The sequence below is a fragment of the Vombatus ursinus genome, unplaced genomic scaffold (assembly GCF_900497805.2).
Source record: "Vombatus ursinus unplaced genomic scaffold, bare-nosed wombat genome assembly UNPS02014789.1, whole genome shotgun sequence".
Taxonomy (NCBI): Eukaryota; Metazoa; Chordata; class Mammalia; order Diprotodontia; family Vombatidae; genus Vombatus; species Vombatus ursinus.
Genome location: NW_020954567.1, coordinates 17825801 through 17850191, shown reverse-complemented (window position 1 = coordinate 17850191; position 24391 = coordinate 17825801). Strand labels below are relative to the sequence as shown.

Here is a 24391-nt window from a genome sequence, read left to right as displayed (position 1 = left end):
TCCCATTATTTCTTTGAAATAACCATGCTAATGTTAAATAAATGCAAATACTTAATGCCAGAGTAGCTTTTAGATTATGAGACAAGAAATGAGAAACAGTGGCTTTCTTTCCCTCATTTTGTCTCCAACCTAGATCTGCTTATGGAGACTTAGATATAACAATGTAGAAAGTAAGAGTTCTATTCTGTTTGATTTAACCACTGCCTGAACTCAGGGATTTCCTTACATTCTTCAAAAATGCAAGTCTTCTAAAATTCAAATGAATATCACCACAAAATCTCATTAACAATTAAAAATGGCAAACAGAAGAATGCTATCTACTCTATGTATTCACAATTCCTCCTGAAAAGGATGGAAGCAGCATGATAACAAGAATTTAGGCTTTCCTTTTCCCTCAGAACAGATTACAATAGTTACTTGTTAACTTGTCTGTTTCAAACCTATTACCTCAGCTACAGATCAATGATTCCTACTTAGTGGGATAGAAGTGAAAACACATAGACAATATAATTTAATTTAATATAATTTATGCCAAGAATTTTCTAATGTGTTTCATAGAAAATCTGGCTGATGGAAGCTGGCTACCACCTGCCGGCACTTGGAGTTGATTTCTCCCAGCAGGAGTCGCTGGAGTGGAAGAGTGTACACTGATTCCTAGTCTCTCCCTCCCCCACCCCCCTCAATTTCTTCTAGCAGGAAGGATTATGGCATACTTAAAATGGAAGCAGTATTAACAAGAGGCTTCTTTTAAAAGTCTTCACATAATTACATTTCTCTATTTTCTAAATAGACCACACATTTTATTTCAAATAAATTAATCATCCACCTACATGAAGCAATTGTACAGCCACCTGGCAGTGCAACCCCAGATCATGGTGGTGCCACATGTCCTGGTCCCCCAACTTGCTTTCTGAACTACATTTCAAAAGCCAAGTCTCTGTTCAGAAGACAGGCATCAAATGAAGAGAATCTTCCTGCCGCCCTTGATTACTGAGGTCTTTTTTTTTTTTTTCAGGAGTTATTTCAAGCCTTCATTAGAAGCTGAGCAGGAACAAAGACTGAGGAAAAAAAAAATCCACCCTCATCCAAACAGGCTGGGGAGGAAGTGATGGTCCTTTTCTCTCCTGCTTCAGGCTGCATCCTGCCCCTCAGGTAACACAAACAAGGTTCCTGGCGTGCCCAGCGTGCTCAGGGCTGGGCCTGTTGCCATGGTGCTGCACCTATAAGGAGATTAGACCTGGAAGGCAGTAGGGCTCAGGGAGCATGCTTGCAAAAGCAGCAGAGGTGACCTTCTGAAGCAAGGAAATAAGGATTAGGCCCCCACCTACCCACCTCCGGGTTACCAAGTTTACTGTATTTCTGATAATACTGAGATAGAAGGAGAACGGGGTTTAAAGAACTGTTTTCCAAAATGCTAATAAATCAGAGAAGTTATATTTAACCACTTTTGTGTGATGCTATACAACCCTGGTCTTCATGCCATACGTTCTCCCAGGAGATATTACCATATCCCACCTTGGAAGTTAAATCTTTTACTAACATCTGTTTAGTTTTCTCTGCCACTGTCTCCTTCGTCTAATGGCTGTAAACACTATTTTACCTCAAATCAGAGAAGCCATACGTGATCTATGGGGGGAAAGGTAGACAAAATCCTTCAATTTACATTTTCAATGTGTACATATTTCTGTTTAGTTCTTTTAGTTATTCCTAATAGTACAGGCTAGCAACCATAGAACTAATCGTAACCATGCAATCTGAAGGAATTAATAATCAATGTTTGCTCCAAGATTCTCATTTGCAATAGCCAATAAAAAAACAACTCTCCTCTTATCCAGCATATGGGTACAATAAGCATATATGTGCATGGACTTAGAATAAAAACCATGATTATACTCAACATCATTATGAAGAAAAAACCCTTCCAGCATTAGTAGAAAAGTTATTGGAAAAACTGCATTGTTTTGCTGTCTCTGAGAAGGAAGAGGGAAAAGCAGAGAAGCTAGTTTATAGGTGACAGGACAGTAAAGCAGATGGGGGAGGGGAGGATTATGCATATCCTTCTATTCAGCAGCTTCATTATCAAGCTAAAGGAGGATTTAAATGACATTGATCTGTCCTTATTTTATCCAATATAATTTCATTTTTAATCTGAGTTAAAAAAACCTCAGGGAGTTTCAGTAGCTTTGGGTGACTCTCCTGTTCTATATTTATTTCTTTAGTGAAAAATCAGGACTGAGAGGATTGGGGCAATAATTTTAACTTAAAAATTTTTTATGGTAGTCTAATTGGTCACCTGGGCCTAGAGTTCTAGGAAGGCAGATAGTGCCAAACTTTGTTTTAAAACTACCCCAACCATTTACAGTTTAGATATAAACAGTAAATCTAAAAGTGAAGCAGCTAGGTGGACAGCTCGGAGTCAGGAAGCCCTAAATTTAAAACCTGCCTCAGTTACTTAATAGTTGTATGACCCTGGGAGGGTCACTTAACCTCTGCTTGCCTCAGTTTCCTCATCTGTAAAATGGGAATAACAATAGCTATAACCTCCCAAGGTTGTTGTGAGGATCAAATATTTATAAAGTGCTTTGAAACCTTAAAGTATAATAGTTATTGGTTATTGTTGTTGTCATCCTTACTAGAATGGTTTCCTGAACAAACCAAAGTATTATAATTCATACTTTCACTGACTCTCTGGACTTGATTGCTTTCCAGGAGTGATTTTTGCTTCTTACTAAGGAAACTAGGTTCTATATACCTTGGTTTTAAATATCAGCAGAAATAGCAAAACACTTTTATTTCTGTGTAATCCCAGTGTATAAGTTAGCAATAAATAAGGAAGGGTTAAAATTGAATTGCTTTCATGATAGAGACGGCTTGCTGTTCCTGACCTATTTAAAAAACAAGCTACAAAGAAAAAGCTTTCAATTACTCACCACAGTGGATAAGATACTTCTTTAACCCTGTCCCCATCTGAAATCAGTCTTAAAAACCAAAAAGATCCTTTGAGTGAAAACATACCATTGGACAGACTGATGAAGAACTCTGATTAGTGCTCATGAAAAGGAAAACACAGCTGGATTTTCACAGTTTAACTGCCCAATTAAAACCCATTTTTTCCAAGCCTTCTGGCATTAAAGGTGTCCAACAGTGAATGCTTAGACGTGTTAGCTGAATCTGCTACATGTTTACTGATTCAGTTCCAAATTCAGGAAAATTTTCATTTAAAATGCTTATTGACAACATAAAATCAATGATGGGATCCTGGATTCTAATGCAGAATTTCTGCTTAACTTTGCAGTTATGATGCCCCAACTCTGCTGAACTGAATTCTTTAGCTAAAGCAGTAGGCGCAGGTGCACTTTTCTAGCTGTGCACTGGGGTGTTTCTAGCGCCCAGCTTTTTTTGCTAAGGGACCTCCCTTTGTTTAAAAATTGTCCAGATAGCAATGAACAAAATGGTGCATGCTATTATCCAACTTCAAAAAAACTCTGTGAGTTTTACTCTATCCATGGCCTAGTGGTACCTGGGTTCAAATCTTGCCTCTGCTACTTACTACTTATGTGACCTTAGGAAAGTCATTTAACATCTTGGTAGACTCAAATTTCCTCATTTATAAACTGAGGATATTGGAATACATTCAATTCAATTCAACACACATTTATTAAGTGTCTTCTATGTGGAAGCCATTGAGCTACCTACTCACAGCTCTAAGTCCATGATTCTGTTTTTGGAAGGCCACCCTAGCTATTCTTAAGGAAAATGCTATTTCCCAGTTAGACCTCTATTTACACTTGGCCTGTCTGGTCTTCCAATGAGACCATCATTCTTGTGAGGGATCCCATTTACTTCCCTGCTGCAGTCTGTTTACACCATCTTCCCATCTTCTCTGCATTTGAGAGACTTTTTTGTTTTCAAAGACGTCAAAGATAGCCTGAAGTTCATCAAAAAATTATCTCCATTGGTAGATCCGCAGCAAAGGGCCGATTTGTGTGTGTTCTATGCTTGTTTTTCTGGTCTGACCTCCTTTAAAATTTAAAATAATAATAATAAAACACAACCAGAGACAAAAAGCTATTTATGGAATAGCTTTACTACCTAGACTTAGATGGAGGCAGGACAATGGTCTAATACAGCAGAAAGGCTAAAGGCAATAGGGGATGGGCCATAAACCCTCTATGGGGGTTCATGTGATTTCTGTCGTACACAGAAAAAACTCTTATGGGGGCAGCTAGGTGGCGCAGTGGATAGAGCATCGGCCCTGAAGTCAGGAGGACCTGAGTTCAAATCCAGTCTCAGACCAAACACTTGACACTTGCTAGCTGTGTGACCCTGGGCAAGTCACTTAACATCAATTGCCTTAAAAAAAAAAAAAACTCTTATGGCAAAGGTAAACACCAAGGACCAATTCCTAAAACTCACAGAATCCCAGAGTGGGAAAGAACCTCAGACACAATTCACTATAACTTGTACCTGACTGGGAGTCCCCCTCTAAAGGATACTCAACAGTTTTTGCTTTAAGTAATTCAATATTCACACACACATGATTTTTTAAAATTAAAAATCAGCTCTACAACTCTGTACTCAAAAATTCTATACTTGCAGGCATACATCTATATCACAAGATTGGAAACATAGGGAAACTAAGTTATGATATTATGACATTTAGTTTAACAAGTCACCTCTCTTCGGCGATGTTTATGCTTAGGTAATACCATTTCAGGGAGAAGCTACAGCATCGTAACACCCAAATACCTGTCCCCTCCTGGGAACTGCCTAAGGGCCAGAGAGGACTCCACCCTGAGGTCAAACTCTTTTGACATTGAAAATCTACCTGAACTCTCTCCTTCCTTGGTTACACTCTCCTCTGACCATACCCTCCCCATCCCAGAGATTCTAACCTTTTTCCTATACTCCCACAGCCAAATACATTATTCCCCATGTTCCCATTTCCCTCAATCCCCTCCTTTCTCCATAGTTCACTTAGAAAGGCAGCATAATATAGTTGAAAGAAAATTCAATTTAGAATCGGGAGACCTGGGTTTAAATACTAACTCTAGCACTAGCTGCTTGATCCATCCATCTTCGCTAAAGCTAGCTATCATCCCATATTTCTCCTCACTTTTGTGGCTAAACTCCTGGAGAAGGCAGTCTACAATCTGTGCCTCCACTTCTGGCTTCTGACATCATCATTTAACTGAAACTGCTCTTTCCAATGTTACTAATGATTTCTTAAGTGCCCAATGTATTGGTCTTTTCTCAATCCTTGTCCTTCTTGACCTCTCTTCAGCCCTCAATACTATCAATCACCCTCTTCTTGATATTCTTCTCTCTAAGTATTTAGGATACCACTCTCTCTTGGTTCTTCTACTTTTCTGACTGCCCCTTCTCCATCTCCTTTGCTGGGTCTTCATTAAGATCATATCTACTAACTGTGGCCCATAAGGCTCTGTCCTTGGCCCTTTTCTCTTCTCCCTATATGTTATTTTACTTGGTGATCTCCTAAGCTCCTACAGATTCAATTATCATCTCTATGCTGATAATTCTCAAATTTACTTATCTAGATCTAATCCTTAGACCTGAAGTCTTGCATTGACGATAACTGCCTATAGGACATTTGAACCTGAATGTCTTACGGATTCACCTTTCCCCCTAAACTTTTTTTAGTACTACGGAGGGCGCAACTATTTTTCCAGTTGCCCAGGTTCACAAAGTAGGGGTCATTTTCAACTCCTCTCTCTCACACCTTCACAATATCTTTTGCATATGTGCCCTTCTCTCTTTTGACATGGACACTACTTGGTGTAGGCCCCCATCACCTCACCGCTGGACTACTGCAATAGTTTGCTCGTTGGTCTGCTTGCTACAAGTCTCTCCCCACTCCAGCTCATCCTCCACTCAGATGGCAAAATTATCTGCCTAGTGCAGGTCTGACCGCGTCAATCCTCTACTCAATTCCAATGGCTTCCTATTACCCACAGGATCAAATATAAAATCATCTGTCGGGTGTTCAAAGTCCTTCATAAGCTATTGTCCCTGTCCTCCTTCCCCCTTACCTCTCAATCTTCTCCAGTCTTCTCATTCCCCCCAAGCTTACTTTGTGATCCAGTAACACCAGTCTTCTCATGGTTTCTTGCACACGACACTCTATCTTCTGGATCTGGGAATTTTTACTGGCAGTCTCCCTGCCTGAAATGCCCTCCCTCTTCATCTCCACCTCTGTGCTTCTCTGGCTTCCTTCAAGTCCCAATTAAAATCCCACCTTCTACAGGAAATGGATAAATTGATCATCTGCTGAAAGATTAAGAGATGGGGATGACAGCTGATGGAGATTCAGCCCACAAAACTAAAAACAGACTTGGATAAAGGGGTGCTACACATGGGCTGAGAAATATTGGTAAGGTAAACCCTATATTCTATGGTTAAACTTTTTATTAAAAGACTAGAAGTATAATTTTGGAAACATTCTCACGATGTCCAGGCCATTATTTTGAGTTCCACCTTAATATTTATAGATTACTGATTCCCATGTCTAGTCATTTACTGTGTCCTACTGATTCTTCCTCTGTAATATTTGTCATTAGACAGCCATTTTCCTCCTTATTTTTGTAGCAACTACACTTACCCAGGCTCTCATCACCACATGCCTTAGGTAGTGAAATGGTTTCCTAGCTTTTCTCCCAGTTTTCAGTACAAACTACACACAGGTGAATGATAACGTTTACCAAACATGGTTTTATTCATGTACCTCCTTGACTGGAAGAACTCACAATGTTGCTGATAGCAAAACAAAATGCCACGGCATGACTGTATGCTGCACTCACACAATGTGAAATATACACATACCTGCAGCTCACCTGATACAGAAAAGAAGCTGAGTGTCCAGTGAATACCAAGAGTCCAAAAACTAAAGGATATGAGTGACAAGCCAATCACAATGTAGAAGAGGTACTTAATAATGTTTGATGATGGAAAAATTGTGATGAGGTAAGAAGAAAGATAAAATTGGAATCTGGGGTGTTAGGCCAAATCAGAAAGGACAATGTATAGATTCCAAGTGGGTAAGTTGAGGTGGGTATCTAGGCCTTGTCTGAATATACAGAAAAGGATCAGTATTCAGAAATTCAGACCAGGTTGGAGGACACAGGGATAAGCGCTGTGTAAATATACAGGCAAAGGTTTCACTAGGCACAAGGAAACACACAGGAAATGGAATCAGGGCAGGGAAATTGGGAACCATACTAGTGGTGCAGGTGGGCAAGTCCATATAATAGTATGTCTTTTAATCTACAGTCAGGGGATGGGTGCCCTTTTTTAAGCAACTTCAATCACATGACATATCCGGATATAATGGTACTAAAGCTAGAAGCATTTGCTTCAATTGTGAATTGAAATGCGGGACTGAAATCTTCATATAGGTTCAAAAACTTCATTCACAAGTTCAGAATGACAGGAAACCTGGCTAGACCTGGAAGGTTTACTTGTCTACAAATTTAATATTAGTCTAGTATATTAAACAGCTGCCAAAAAAAAGTTAATGCAATTTTAAAGTGCATTAATGGAAGGACAAAAGTAGAATGTAAGCTCCTTAAGGGCAGGGCATGGGTTTTAGTATTGTCTTTGTATCACTAGCATGTAGCACAGTGCCTTAGACATAGTAGGACCGTAATAAATACTCAATTGAATAATCTTTTTCTATATTGTTCAGACACATGGAGTATTACATTCAAACACAGGTTCCATATTTTACATGGGATACTGTCATGCTAGAGTTCATGTAGGGGGGTGGCGGATAGCGAAGGAGTCAGACTATGCCATACAATGTTTAACTGAGACTGTTTAATTTTAAAAAGAATACTTAGTTGGGGACATGACTTTTTTTAAACTGGACTGGTGATTGCTTCAGTAGTGAGAAATCTCTCTACCAGTGGAGGTTGAGACCTGTTCTAAAACATACAATCTTAGAAAGTTGATGGGAGGGCTGAGAGGTTAAGGCGCTTGCCCCGGGTCATGTAGCCAGTATGTGTCAGAGGCAGGAATTGAGCTCGGCTTTTGCTGCCTCTCATTGAAAGCTCCTTATCTCAATAGTCAAAGATCATCTACATAAGCATAAGTTTGCTAAAAAAAAAAAAAAATCCTATTTTTTACAAGTGAAGTAAAACTCAGAAACTGATTAATGTTCTTCTAAGTTTCTGTGGCCAATGAAAGCCACACATTTTAGTATCTCGCATCCACAAATCAACAAAGCATTTCAAGACACTTGGCTGTTTTGGCAGGCAATCACATAAAGGTGAACAACTTTAAAATATTTTTATTATCAATTTTGGGCAAGGAGAAAATGATATTTAGAAGGCTGTAATTTTAACAGTTGTAGGTACCCCATATATCTGGCAATCTTAACCTGGTTTTCTGGAGGGAGAATGACGTTTGACATTCAAATACTGGCTGGTAGAGAACATTGTGTGGCCATTGGTTTTTGCATTCCTCCAACTCCTACCAGTTTTGACCAGATGGAAGGAACATTATAGCAGGAGTGAGAGGAGGTGCTACCATTCAGTTATTTTCTATACCTTGAGTGTGAAATGGTAATGGGAAAATACTGCTGATTCTTCAGAATTCTATAAAGGCTAATTCCTTAAATAAATGGTTTTAGTTTTAGTGGAACTTTATGACTCTCTAGCTGATTATAGAAATAATTATTATGAGTATTTAGAAATGCTGATAATTTGGAAAATTATACTTCTCGTACATGTACTCCACATAGAGATTTCTGAGTGTGTGGCTCATTATACATTGATCCTTCAGAGAGCAACAGGGCCAAATCCCATCAGGACCTAAGTAACAGAATTTATGATATGTGGATCACTGGCAAGACAGACCTGAAGACTTTATGGTCTATTCAAATCAATGAAGTCTGCTCGCTTAAAAAGCCCAGTGGTATTTTGCATAGAAAAACCTATGGACCATAAGCAGTAACCCTTGTACAGGAAGAGAATAACTCATCTTGAAATGTCTTTCTGCCATTCTGAACTAGTACTTTAGTCCATATGAAAATAATTTTATGCTTTTAAAAATGTTAGGAGCACAGACAATACAACTTTTAGCTATCTAAAGCCCTCTTTTAAAGAGCTCAAGATATATTACAATGCCCACTTGGTTATCTTCCTGACACTCCAGTGAGTTAGAACAGCTGTGACAGGGCCAATATCATAAGAGTCTCACATGGAACGAGGATGTTGCTTGACCAATTCTAGTTCTCTTAAGTTGAGAATTTCCATTCAATCTGTCCTGCTTACAATCTGTACCCCTACTCCCTGCCCTGAGATTTCATGTGTTTGGTAACAAAAAAAGACATACTTGCTATTGGCTTAGACTTCATGTGTCAAAATCAAGGAAGAGAATTCGACAGCAGATGTATATATGATCCGGAAACAGAGATTTATGACAGATCTTTAGTTATACCTGTGATACTGCCAGTGATGAGCCAAGTTAATTCACAGGAGCATTTCTGCATGTCACCAGTTAGCCCGGAGGCAAAAAGGCCTAGTGTTTTTTTGTGTTATTTTTATAATCCACTTAAACTACAGTGAGGACATCCTCAGAAAGGGAAAGACTATGGTGTGTTGGGCTTTTTTTTTTTGTTTTGTTTTACAGAATCCTGATGGCTCTATCTCTATAATTCAAATGGTTAACAAGGGCTTTGTAACATATTACAGCTTGCTATCACTATTCTATTGTGCTAAATTTTAGACAAAAAGATAGCTTATTGATTGAAGCAGCACAATATGACAGGCCCAAATAATAAATTCAGGCCACTGGAAAGGCTAAAAATGACATAAGAACACAACAGCAGCTCTCCAAAGACCTGAAGTGAATCTAATCTCTTGGCATCTCAGCCTTTTTCTTCCTGTGGGCTACCATGAATACAAGACAGAATAAAACCAGGCATTTAATTTGAACGTGGAAGATGACATTTAATGCAAAGTTAAAAAGAAATGTATAGTTGTTGGAGGGATGAGGAAAAACAAAAGGAACTCTTTATGAAGCTTCCAAATGCTGAACCACAGTAATACAAGGAGTTGATTAAATTGGCTACGGAATTTGGGGGGAGCTTTCACGGCTGCATATCCTTTTCTCCCTTAAAGAAAAATTTCTGAGACACAGTTATCCTTTCCACATCGAGACTTTCCCCATCTTGGTTTTGATATATTGTGGACTGGCATAAGGAATTAAACGGGAATTTTTTGGGAGCTTTGCGGAAGCCATAGACAACATGGGAAGGCCAGCAGGCAACACAGAGCCTATGACCAAATACTTAAACCAAATTTTACAACAAGGGACTGTAAACACCCCATAAAAGAAAAAGAAAAAATTCAGACTTCTTCTTTGGTATGAAGGGAGGGCCAGAAAATTGTACCCGGATTTTCCAGATCGTGGGAGCACTGTGCCTCCAACTCCCACGATATGGAAGGGATAACTGTATAGCTTTAGGCTGTGCCATTTCAATGACTTGTTTTTTTGGCTTTTTTCAGATCCTAGAATGAATGAAACTATGGAAACACAGAGCACTGAGGTAAAGGTAAATGAAGAAAATGACTCATAAACATACATTTCAAACTGGATGTCCCAGGGATATCTTCAAGTCGACAAGTTTGAAACTAATTTCATTATCTTCTCCCCTAAACCCTCCCCTCTTTCAAACTTCCTCATTCCTGTCAAAAGCATCACCAATTCCTTCAGTGTCTCACGTTTGTATTCTCAGAATCATACTAGGTTCCTTTCTTCTCCCTCAGCCAATCAGCTGCCAAGTTTTGGAATTTTTACCTGCACACCATCTCTCTGATCCTCTCTCTCCACCGATATTACACTACCTTAGCTCAGGTCCCCAGCCACCTTTTGCCTAGATTACTAGAATAGTCTCCTAATTGGTCTCCCCACCCTGCCCACTGATGACACAGGGTCTTTAAACACAGGTTTGATCACATGATTGCTCTCCTTAGTAAACTCCAGTGGCTATCCACTGGCTTTAGGATAAAATAGAAACTCCTCACACAGCCTAGTCCCAACCTATCTTTTGAACCTCAGTGGACAGGACTTCCCCTCCCACAATCTGCATTTTAGCCAAACAGGTTTTCCTGTTGCTCCATCTCTCATCTCCCTCTTCCTATACCTCTGCACTTGGCTGGGAGCCATTACTGTAATGCACTCCACTCTCTCCTTGCTTCTGCCTCACAGAGCCCCTCTCTCTTAAGATGCCGGATCTCCACAACTGCTAGTGCCCTGCTTCTCAAATAACTTTGTATTTAACAACTTTTTATATATTTGTATTTATTCACTTTCTATTTATGCCGTATGTATTTTTTTTTCCTATGAACTTGCTACCTCTTTGATTAGAATATTAAGGTCACTGTGAGTAGAGATTGTTTCATTCTATGTACTTGTATCATCAGTGTCTGGCACATAGTAGGTGCTTAATGAATTAGTTTAAGATTAATTTAAAAGCGTAAAAAATTCAGAGATGATAGTGAGAATGAAGGACTACTGTGGTAAATTCTGAAAATACTTATAAATAAATGCCTTTTCAAAAACCATATAGATCAACTGTAGCATAGCTGAATGGGGACTAAAGGCAAACTTCTGAGGTTTTAAAACTGCAAGGGACCTTAAAGACCACCAAGTCTGATCCTACAAATTTACAGATAAAACAGCTGAGGCTCAGTGAAGAGGAGTGGCTTGCCCAACACCCTACTGGGAGTAAGTTTCAGAGCTAAGATATGAACTCCTATTCTTAGACTCCAAATCTAGTGAGCTGTGCTTCGACTTGCAGGCTGTATCTCACTACAGATCTTTAGTCCATCAGAGACTCACCATCTACAGATGGACAAGTCATAAACTTTGGGAGCCTCATCTTCTTCTTTTATAAGAGAGGAGCAATGATTCTCTGGTGACATCCATGCTTTGAAAAAAAAAGGGGTTTGTCAAGTAAAATGAAAATAAAAGATACAGCCTACGAGGGCATGAAGTGGGTCAGAAACATTGACGTTTCTGTTTGAGCATTAAGGAGATGAGTGCCTGTGCAATGTAAATTATGAAGCTTGCTGCTATTGCTAATGAAATTCTGGTTTGTTCTTTAGTAAATTCCACACGGGTCAACCACTGCAAATCTGGGTCCCTTTCTGTTTTTCATTCTAAGAAGTTTGACTAGAAAGTAAAGTGACTTAGTCACATAGGAAATAAATACCATTCCTTCACAGCCGTGTGTAAAGTGCCTCACATCTTGCTTCACACACCACAGACCAATTATCACAGGTGCTACAGAGAACACCACAATTACTTATACATTCAGTTCATGTGCTCATGTAATCTCCAATAAGAAGTCGGTTAAATGTTGGACTTTATATGTTAAGATGGCTGCTTATGTAGTGTTCAGGGATACAATCCAAACAAAACCAAAATTTTTTAAAAAAATAAAGCTTGTAATAAGTAACAGGAGCACCTTCTGTTTGTATAGTTTTGTGGCCATTTTCAAAATGTTTTTACATATAGAATCTCATTGGATCCTATGAACACTGGTAGGCCGTAGGATAGGTAAGACAACTTCTGTTACACACTGGAGAACAGTGGGGTTAAGCTGACTTTGTGCTAATGTCATATAACTAGTGGGTGGCCCATAACAATGCGGTGTGAGGGAAAAATAATTGGTCGTTGAACCAGAAGAACTAGATTCAAGTCCTGTCTCTGACATTAGCTGTGTAAGTGTTAAGACTCAGCTTGCTCATCTCTAAAATGGGGGGGGGGGGGGGGGAACTGCTCTCCTGACCGAAGATGAAAGCTGTTGTGAGGAAAGTACTTGGATAACCTTCTCCACACTACATAAACATGAGTTATTATCTGCTGATGCATAGCGCTCCTTCCACTACACTCTGCTGATTCTTCTGAAGGAACTTTTAGACAAGCCATAGATCAAAGACTAAAGTTCCATATGAAAAGGTGTTATACGTGTAAAAAATTCATACATTCATATAAATTAAATAGATTTGTATTTTTTCCTTCCATTTTCATGTCATTTTCTTTGTATCCATGCTTAGCAGACTACTTTGCTTTGCCAAAACACAGGCAGGAATCCCCTTTCTCTGTTTCTAGAAACCTCCTACCTGTCATCTGTGTTGCGAAGCGATGGGAGCCGGAAGCTTGTGTTCCTGTCAAGTTTTGATTGACTTTTGGTCCTCTTTATGGAGCCTTTCAACCGCTTGCTGAAGAATCCCTAAAATGAAAAGGCAAAGGGATTGTGAGATGGTGAAATTCTTAAGAATCATATTTTGTTTCCACTTTTCAGAGGCCCCTTTGTAGAAAATGGGTGAAAATATTTGCAATCAATATCAGCATAAGAGCTTGATTTGTAACATGCCTGTCAGTCCAAATCAAATGGCAATTTATGCCATAAGAATCTTATAGACTCTTAAAAATGACTGCTACTATAAATTCATTTTTTAAAAAATATTTTCCCTTTCATCTCCTTGTCCCTTATTCAGTCTTCATACTAATTGCACTCACTTTAGTGGCTGAATAGAAGATGGATTAGAGTGGAGAGAGACTTAAGGCAGGCAGACCCTCCAGCAGCTACTACAATAGTCCAGGTATGAGGTGATTTGGGCATTTACTAGAGGGTTGACAGTGTCAGAGGAGAGAAGGGGGTGCATTCAAGAGATGTTGCAAAGGTGAAATCAGCAGGCCTTGGCAACAGCTTGGCTATGGGGCAGGCGGAGGCTGAGAAAGTGAGGAATCCAGCATGACTCCTAGGTTGTGAACCTGAGGGACTGGGAAGATGGTGCTACCCTCTATAGCAACAGGGAAGTTTGAATGTGGAGAGGGTTTGGGTTTTGGACACGTTGAGTTTAAATGTCTACTGGACGTCCAGTTCAAGATGTCTAAAAGGCAACTGGAGATGTGAGACTGGAAGTCCACAGAGAGATTAGGGCTATATAAGAAAATTTGAGAATCATCAGCATAGAGATGATGATTAAATCCACAGAAGCTCATGAGATCGCCAAGTGAAGTAATTTAGAGGGAGAAGAAAAGAGGGCCTAGGACAGAGCCCTCAGGGACACCTGTAGTTTGCAGGTAGGATGTGGATGAAGATCCAGCAAAGGAAACAGAGAAGGAGCAATCAGACCAGTAGGAAGAGAACCAGGTGAGAGCAGTGTCCTGAAAAGCTAGGGAATGTGTGACCTGGACATTGCCTCACCAAAAAGAAAAATAAATAAATAAATAAAAAGCTAGGGAGAAGAGAGTAATCAGCAGTGCCCAAGGCTGCAGAGAGGTCAAAAAGGATGAACTAAAAGGGAGTCTCCCAGTGAAAAGTTATCATGTTTTGAAGTCTGAGACTTTTTTTCTGGTGGTAGTCAGGGAAGAATATGCATGTATGCCTGTGTGTGAGAGAAGAAACGGAATGCTGGGAAGAAAGGGGAAATGTGCACTTGTGGAAAGGGAGGGTTGTCTGATTATTTTAAATGTTTATCTAACATAGTTTTGTTATTAAATTTTGTTAAGTGCTTGATGTCTGTAAACCACTTGAGTAGCAGCATCATATAAATACTTAATAACAGTAATATCCAAAATAGATAACTTCCCTTAACAATATCAGTTCTTCTGTTTTAAAACCCAAGTTACTTATATCTTGTTATTTCTCTCTATTTATCCCTCTACTCACTTCATGTATACCAGAAAAGTAATGAGAAAACAAGAAAAAAAATACTAAGAAAATCAAAATGGAATGCTTGGTTTTATGCATATTTGCATAAATATGGTAATCCCTTCAATGTTTAAAACATTTCCCCTGATTGAAAGTGTTAAACTCTACTTTGTTTGTCTAGTTATAGCTAAGTCTGTTTATAATGTGTAATATATCTAATGGCCTAATTTTAAGAATTAAACTGAAGCCATTAGAAGAATGATTTTCCTTTCCATCATTCAAGACTTTCATATAAATGTAAAACTATGATTGTACATGTTTGGAAGGAAAAGAAAGGATAAATTTGCATTGCTACACTCTCAAATCTAAAAAAAAAATGGTAAAAACATACAAAAATTCTCCTCATATTCCAGTTGGTTAAAGCAACTAGGTTGTCATACTTGATTGACAAACCTAAAATAGCATACTGGTAATTATTAAATACTCACTATTATCTGTCAAAACAAAATTAGGAATTAGGAATTGCTGGTTAGAATGGTGCTTTTCTTTGGAACTTCGATAATGTTAAAATAACAACAACAACAATAATAAAGTTGTCAACCATCTGAAATTGGAAAAACAAATCCCTGAAGACCCAACTTTGCTATCTGGGCAAGGCTGGTATGAACTGAATTATCACTGCTGCTATGCAACCATTCTCAGAAGCCTCAGTGGTGATAATAGGAGACACTGACTCCCTTTGCATCCCAGGACTGTTGCTCCCTTAAGGGCTGGAGAAGAGGAAAATCCTTCATGGGAATAGGGAAGGAGCTCTCCTTTCAAATAAACAACTTAACTTAGAGCAACAGCGCTCTGGCCTGCTTCCTCATTTGACTGCTCATCCTTCACATTAGTGAACAGGAGATTAATGAGAGTACTGCACTAACTCTCAGTGATTTATTCGGGTTAAAAAAGCGAATTTAGCAACAGTTCCAAGACATCATGAGAAAAATGCTCTTATCAATCAGAAAAGACGCAGGTAAAAGAGGTGTTTCGCTAGTCATTTTTCAAGCCCATACGTACATTTAATTAAGCAGTATATATCTGACTTTCAGTTGTTTGGTTCCAAGAGACAACGATCATCCTTGGAAGATGAAAAGGTCTTCTACAAATTATTTGTTCCTTTTCATCTTCCTAATGCTTCATATGAAATCTAGGTAGATTGTTAGAGATTTGATAAAGGTTGACCAAAATATAAAGAAAATTAATAAGAAGAAAGGTAAAAAATGATGTGTCCTTTTACCTGGTATACCTTTGAATTATTTAAATCTAAGTAGGAAAGAGAAACTTCAACATAGTACCTTAGGAGGGACCTCTCATGAAAATAACAGCATCAAAGGACATGTGGGCAAGGTTCTATTACTGAATAAAACTTAGCTGGGACTTTAAACAGTGCTGGGAAAGAGTTTGTTTTTTATGTTGGAAATACAGAGGGGAGAGGGCTGGGGAACAGTTGTGTATTAGATATGATTTAAAAAGATGAAGAGCTGAGGGAAAACAGCTGGCTGACAATGTTAAATTACTCAGTTACAGAAAGCAAGTCTAAATTCTGAAGTAATAATCAAATAAACCTACCATTTATTGAACTTGTTATGAACTTTAAAGGCAGCTAGGTGGTGCAGTGGATTGGGTGCCAGGCCTAGCGTCAGGAAGAGTCATCTTCCTGAGTTCAAATCTGGCCTCAGACATTTACTAGCTGTATGACCCTGGGCAAGTTACTTCACCCTGTTTCCTCATCTGTAAAATGAGCTGGAGAAGGAAATGGCAAACCACTCCAGTATCTTTGCCAAGAAAACCCCAAATGGGATCATGAAGAGTTGGATACAACTGAAAAATGACTGAACAATAACAAATTATGAACTTTGCGACTTCTTTTATGTATAAATCAATTTGTATTATGTTTATCTGTCAGAACACCTTATCTCCCTTGCTTTTATTGTTACTTCTTGGAAGGCAGAAGCTCTGCCTTATTTTTCTGTTGTTATCCCCCAAACCTTAGGCACAGTTAATTGCATGTCGTAAACATTAAACAATTATTTTTTGATTGAAAAAAGTAATGGTCTTGATCCTCAATGAGACTGTAATTTGGTTGGGGAGATAAAATGAACATATAACAATTAAAGAACAATTAGGGAATACTTAAGTGCTGTAGGAATTCAAAGAAACTCTTCAAATATTTAATAAAACTAAAGTGACTGAACAACATAAAAGGTGAATAATAATTTAAAGCTGGTCCTTTGGGCATCACACTGAGCTATTCCACAATCAAACACATTGATGGCTTCAGCATTAGTATATATACTCAAAAAGATGGGTTGGTATTTGGTGATTCATTTAAAGTACTTGTTCAATGTTCAGTGTACAACCATGATAGATAAGTCAATGAGGAGACTGGTAGAAATAGAATGGGAAAATCAATGCTTATACATAGAGTTTACATTTTCCAAACTAAAATAAAAGGAATTTCCAAAAGAACTGATGCTAAAATAAAGCCAACAAATGTTTACTAAATACCCAGAGCGTAGATAGCAATGTACACTTTAGCACTGAGGGATACACAAAATATTACAAGACACAGTCCTTGGCCTCAAGCAAATTACAATGGACTTGGAGAGACAAATATAGCTAAGGCAGCATAGGAGATTGTGAGCCTCATGACCACGGAGACCTGCTTTCATGTTCACCTTTGACAAATATTGGCTGGGTAACTCTGGAAAAATCATTTAACCTTTCAGGGCTATCTTCTCTAAGACTTTATATTCCTGAGAAGGTTCCTCATCTGGGAGTTCCCTATATCAGTGAAATCACAGTTCTAGTTTCTATCTCTATCTCTATCTCTATCCCTATCCATTGGGAGATAAAACAACAAATACTGAAAAAAAAATTAAACAACAATAAATTATTTCAATAACTCAAAGCAGCAGTTGGTGAGCTTTCATAAAAATACATGATTATTTGCCAAATGAATCAGAGAAACAATAATTACTATAGGATGTCAAAGGAAGTTGAAGTTTCTGCATGTTAGGATGCTTAGGGAAGGTTTTGAGGAAGAGTACAGAGTTCAATTAGGTACTGAAGAATGGTTGATAGAAGGAAAACGGCACATGCATTTTCAAAGCACAAGAATATTTACTTTGTTAAAAAAAGGCAATAAGTACAAAGGTAGTAGTAAATAAAATAATGTTGTACTTCATCATATTATTTTATGTACTACTTATGTAAGAATATATAATAGACACAAGTATTTGTTGAAGGGTTGATAATGTAGCAGGAGTTCATTTGAATTTGCCTTAACCTATTAAAATATTAACAAAATTCATATTAAAAATAACACCTGAAATGCATAGATCCACATTTGAACCAAATTTAAAAAAAAACCCAACAACCCTTTTATGTCATATGCAACATCCCCTGTCACACTAGCAAATGGGTCAAGAAGACTAAAAATATTACATATATAAAAACAAGAATAATATTTATAGCAACATTAGGTAGATTAAAAAGTGATAAGAAACATGGATTATTACTTTGGTGAATAGAATGACTGCCAACTATGTTAAGGTAATTTTTTTCTTCTAAGATTTAGTACTATACATTTGACCAGATGTATTATCTTACTGTTCCCTTTTGAAAAGCAATGGGCATTATTTACATCTAAAGACAAAGATATGAAGGTGGCAAGCACTTGTAAGAAAGGAAATAAAGCTACCCAGGTTCATGAGGTTTCTGTGGGTTCCAAAATTACAGGCAAAAACTGTGGAATTCAAATTCTGAGATTTTGACAAGAGAAGAAACCACGATAAATTATTTCTTTATAAGTAGTCCTGGCTGAGAACGTAAAAGGAATTGCACCAAGTTTGATGTTATTTAAATTAGGCATGAGAGACAGCATAGCACAGTGGAAACAGGGCTTCCTTTGGAATTGGGAAGATCCAGGTGCCAGTTTTGCCTCCAACATACACTTATTGTATGACCGTGGACAAGACACAACCTTTCAGAGCTAAAGGCAACTACAAGATTGTGGTTCAGTTTCCAATCTGCATTTCATGAAGAGTCCATTATACATTTTTTTCGTTTTAAAAATGAAATCATGTCAAGACCCACTCCCACTCATCCTCCAGCCCCCAAACCCAACAATGAAACAGTGAAGCTTGCCAGGTTCTAGGTTCATAGCTCTGTCCAGTATAATCACAGAATTGAATTACTCACCCCCCTCCATGACATTCTTCTCTACCACATCTATACCATAGAATTCAAGAGATTTGGTTATGTTTAGAGCCCTAAGTGGCTCTAAATATACATTCATAAACCAACACTACATTTAAAAACTACAATTTGTTCAACCATTCCATAATTTGTGGACACTAACCTTGTTTCCAGTTCTTTGCTGCAACAAAAAAATACTATTGTAAATATTTTTGTACACATGGATCCTTTCTCCCTCACTTTAACCTCTTTGGGGGAAAGGAGTATATGTCTAGCAATAATATTGCTGGATCAAGGGGAAGGCACAGTTTAATGAGACTTTGGGAGGATAGTGCCAAATCATTTTCCAGCTCAAACCAGTCAATAGGGGAAGATTGAACGTTGGAAAACAGATGAGTGAGGGAGTTGGCAATGTGCTAGAGAAGCCAGGAAGACGTCAGATCAAGGACACATATAAATCTTTTCTTTGGCAGAGAAAACAGAAGCAATTAAGAATTGGATAGCTCTTTCTTCTCTCTGTTGTCAATTGTCCACATTCCATCCACCTGAAGCAAATGTCCTAAACTTTTTTGATCCTTTTTTTCTCTCCCAAAATGGTTCAAAATCCTTTTATTGTTGTTCTTATTCTTAGCTTCCCTCATCAGCTTTAGCTTATTCTGAGCTTTAGCATTCCTGACACAAATTTTACCAGATTGTGACATGGTTTTATAGTCACTCATCCCTCTGTTATCTCACCTTGTTTTCATCTTTTCTATATTTATTTTTAAAAGCTAAGTTTTAGTTTTCAAACTTGCAAGAGTTCACATTGGTTTCTTCAAATAAATTCTTTTCCTCTTCTCTAGAATTATTTCCCTTTGTGTCTTCAGAATTTCATTCTTAAGCATCTCCCATCCTTTTTGCATTTACTCTATAGCAACTTATGCCTTAAGATCCTACCTATCTGAACCATTTGAAATCTGTTTTCCCCAAATTTAGGGTGCATGTCAGACTGTGCCTAGACTGCTGCCCTCATCACAAATCAAAGGAGAGGGAGGGATTATTTACTTCCAGAGTTCCTATAATTTCCAACACTCAGCAACAAATTCTTCCCTATTAGTGAAAATTATTTAGAATGGAATTGTCCCATGTTGGTTCCTTCTTTTTATAATTTTTTTTCCTCATTAGTTATGAAATTTTGAAATGTGAGCATCTCAAACAGCAAAAAAGATGAATTCTAAATGAAACTGAAATTTATAATAATTTGGTACTGTTAAGTATATATGAAATTTAACATAATAGTAACAAAATTGCCCCCTTCTGTTCTCTTCTGTTTTTTAAAAACATCATTGATATTCTTTTTCTAAAAATAAGAAACTTTTTATGCATCACTCTTGAACTCTTAAAAAATCTTCATCAGACTTTACTATCCCCCTCAAGCTATTGTCTTGAATAAACAAATCCAGTATAGCTAAGATTAGAAGAGAAACAGTTAACTGGGAAACAAAAAAATCTTTACATCAAGTTTCTCTGATAAAGGTTTGATTTACAAGATACCTAAGAAAATGATTCAAATTCGTGAGAATATGAGAACCATTCCCCAGTGGCCAAAGGGTATATACAAGTAATTGTCAAGAAACTGAATCTATACCCATATGAAAAAAATGTTCCAAATAACTAATAATTAGAAAAATGCAAATTAAAGCAACTCTGACTTTTCATCTCGCATCTGTCATTGACAAAAAAAAGAAAATGACAATCATTGGAGGTGCCGTAAGAAAACAGGTACAGTGACGCAATGTTGGAGGACTTAGAGAACTTTTTCATATGACTATAGATAGTTTTAATTTCTTTATCTGAAAGCTGCCTGTTCATTGCAATGTTGGAGGAGCAGTGAACTGGTTATAGCCATTCCAGAAAGTAATTTGGAATGGTCAAAAAGTTACTAAACTCTGCATGTCCTTTGACCTGGCAATACTAGGCCTATACCTCAAAGAAATCAGAGAAAAAAAGAAAAGGTCCTATATACACAAAAATATTTAAAGCAGCTCTTTTTGTGGTGGCAAAGGACTGGAAACATTCCCTTCAAATGGTTGAATAAATTATGCTACAGTAGATGAACGTAATGGAACACTGTTGGCTATAAGAAATGATGAAAGAGTTTTAGAGAAACCTGGGAAGATGTCTATGAACTGATGCAGAGTGAAATGAGTATAATTAGGAGAACAATTTATACTATAATGTCAATACTGCAAAAACAAACAACTTTGAAAGATTTAAAACCATGATCAGCCACAATTGCAGAGCAAGATAACGAAGGACGCTGTCCACCTTATGACAGAAAGAGGATATGGTCTAATACACAAAATGTTTCAAAAGTCATAGTGCAGTTTTAAGCTAAATGAAGTAAGATTTTTAGTACATCTTGTATATGCAGAATGAGACACATCTGGGAATTTGTGGGAAAATTTTTTTTATGCTTACGTTTTACAAGTGCTTAGCACTTTTTTTTTTTAATCTGGAAGGTGGGGTTGGGGAAGAAGTGGGAGGGAAAATAAATGACTCATAAATGAACAAAGATACATGAGACGAAGAGAAAAATATATTTTAAAACATTTCTCTGAGAAGGGGTACACAGGGGTAACAGATACCAAAGGGGTCCATGACACAAAAAAATTTTAGAGCCCCAGACATACACAAAGCCTTTCCTGATCCTTCCAACTAATAACGTCCTCCCTCACCACTTCTTTGATTATTTTGTATCTCACTTATTCTCTCTATATTTATTTATGCAAATATTGTCTTTCACATAGGATATAAGTTCTTTAATAGCAGCAGTTGTTTCATTTTTTGTCTTTGTACTCCCAGCGTCTAGTATAGTAAATGCTTGCTGACTGACTGACTTTTCAATTAACCTCATTTCCTTTTTGGATAGGATTACTGAACTAGTAGATGAGGATGACAATGCTGTGGATATACTTTACCTATAGTTTAGCAAAACCTTTGATAAAGTATTCCATACTATTCTTTGGAGAAGATGGAGAGGTGTGGATTAGACAATAATACAATTAAATAGATTCATAAGGGTTCACATCAGTCAGGGTGGCATGAAGTTTCCAAAGAAGAACCCTAGGAATCTGTGTTTGGCCTTGTGCCAATGGACATTTTTACCAACAGCTTGCATAAATGCATAGATGATAGTAGGCTCCTTAGACACCATGGAAAACCTAGGCAGGATCCAGAATAGATCCTGACAGGCTACAGCAATGGGCCGAATCTAGTAAGATGAAATTCGATAGGGATGAATATGTAAAATTTTACCCTGGGGAACAATATTTACAGGATGTGGCATGGAGGGGAAAGTGGCTGTTCTGAAGAGGGTCTGGGGTTTTTCATGGACTGCAATCTCAATAAGTGAGATGTGTGATCTGTTAGTTTTAAAAACTAATGCAATCTACAACTGCATTAAAAAAGTCACAGCTTCTAGGAATAGGAAAGGCACAGTCTCACTGTTCTCAGACTTATTAGACTACATTTATTAGTTTTATTAGACTACATTTGTGATACTGTCATCATTATTGCATTCCACATTTTAAAGCATGTCTAGAGGAGGGCAGCAAAGATAGTGAAGGGATTACAGGATCACCTATTTAGGGTTGGAAGGGACCTGAAGCTGAGAGTAGTTTAGTGGTTTTTCCAGGGTTACATAGCTAGCAAGTATCTGAGACAGAATTCAAACTCAGATCTTTTAGATTTTGGGTCCAACACTTTATCTACTGTGCCACCACAGCACACATGATTCTGTGTCATCTGAGCAGGAACAGAAGGAACTATGGATGTTTAGTTAGAAAAGGGAAGTCTAGGGGAGAGGGGAAGGGGAAGGTGGTTGGACATAAAAATCTTTGAATATTTGAGGGGCTGTCAGATGGAAGAGGGGAAGGGCTGTTCAGTTTGGTCCCAGAGGACAGAACCAGGAGCAAGAGATGCAAGTTACAAAAAGGTCAATTTGGGTTTGATGTCATGAAAACATCCTAATAATCAGAGCCGTCCAAAAGCATAATGAGACACCTTGGGAGGTGCTGGGTTTTCCCTTCCTCTTGGTGGATGACAAAAGTTGGGTAACAGTGGGGATTACTTTCATACAGAGGCTGGAATAGGTAGCCACTGATGTCCCCATTAATTCCTAAATTCTACGATCTTGTGATATTGTAACTACCCATATTAATGAATATACTCAGTTCCAAATCACTTTTAGCAAATTTTCATCCTTTAAGGGGGGATTAGATTTTTTAGAAACAGCCAGAAGTCATTTGGAGCTGTCTGGAGAATAATGGGTAATATCATTTTTAGTTAAGATAAAAAATGAGGTATAATTATAAAACAATGAGAAGATTTTCATGAGGGCTTGTAAACTGGCTACAAAGGCAATATAATATCAGTTACCATTTATGTAACACTATATAGTTTATAAAGTGCTTTTCTCACAATTCTGTGAGGAAAGTAGTGCAAATTAATTTTACAGATGAGGAAATTGAAGCTTAGGGAGGTTAAATGGTTTCTCTACAGAGAGGAAGTAAGCATTTATACAGTGCCTACTGTGTGCCTGTGCTAAGTAATTTACAAATATTATCTTATTTGATTCTCACAACAGCCCTGGGAGGTAGATGTTATTATTATTGCCATTTTACAGATGAGGAAACTGAAGCTTTGGGAGGTTAAATGATTTCTTTACAGAGAGGGAGTTTGCATTTATGTAGCACCTACTGTGTGCCAGGCACTATGCTAAGTGCTTTATAGATATTAGCTCATTTGATCCTCACAACAATTATGCTAAATATATTACAATCATAAAGCCAGTAGGAGAGGGAGTCAGCACTTCAACCCAGGTTTCTAGTTACAAATTCTTTTCTCACTACACCATATCGCCTCTATAAAATAAAGTTAGAAACACTTTTGTCCATGCTTGTGAAATTTTAAAGATATGTTTGAATTCACCTTACTGATTATCCTACTTTTTCAAAATATGAGTTATTTATAAAAAGAAAACAAGTGCTTAAAAACAGTAACACTCAAATGGCTTGAAATGAACAACATAGAGTAAAATGACAGCAAAAGAAAGAGAAAAATTTAGTGTCATCCTCACTTAATAAATAGAGGCAGGGATATTGAAAACAAGAAGTGACAAGTAATATTGAAGCAAATGAAAAAGCAATAAAAAAAAACTGCAAAAGCTTAGTAATCTAGGGCTATTTAACATTGGAACAAACAGCCCTACACTCTTGAATAACTCTTCAGGGGTATCACCATTATTATAGCATAAAAAACAATCGCTCTGAATTATCAGGGTTAGTTAGGGTAGTCTGTTTTGTTTAAGAATGCAGGAAATATGTATCATGTTTGAGAAAAAAATTCATCTAAAGTGATGTTTCTTTTAAAAGTGTTAGTCTCTATATAGTTATTCATTTATCCAAAAAAATCAATTCT

At 37.6% G+C, this 24391-nt stretch overlaps 1 protein-coding gene across 5 annotated transcripts in view; it reads right to left on the bottom strand.

Annotated features, from left to right (window-relative positions):
* The window catches only part of RASAL2 (RAS protein activator like 2), a 332591-nt gene that overhangs the window by 35429 nt on the left and 272771 nt on the right, over positions 1 to 24391 (bottom strand). For all 5 annotated transcript variants that reach the window (XM_027868393.1, XM_027868395.1, XM_027868391.1 and 2 more), the window contains one exon: positions 13149 to 13258. In XM_027868393.1, coding sequence (XP_027724194.1) covers positions 13149 to 13258 — 110 coding nt within the window. The remainder of the gene's footprint in view (positions 1 to 13148; positions 13259 to 24391) is intronic.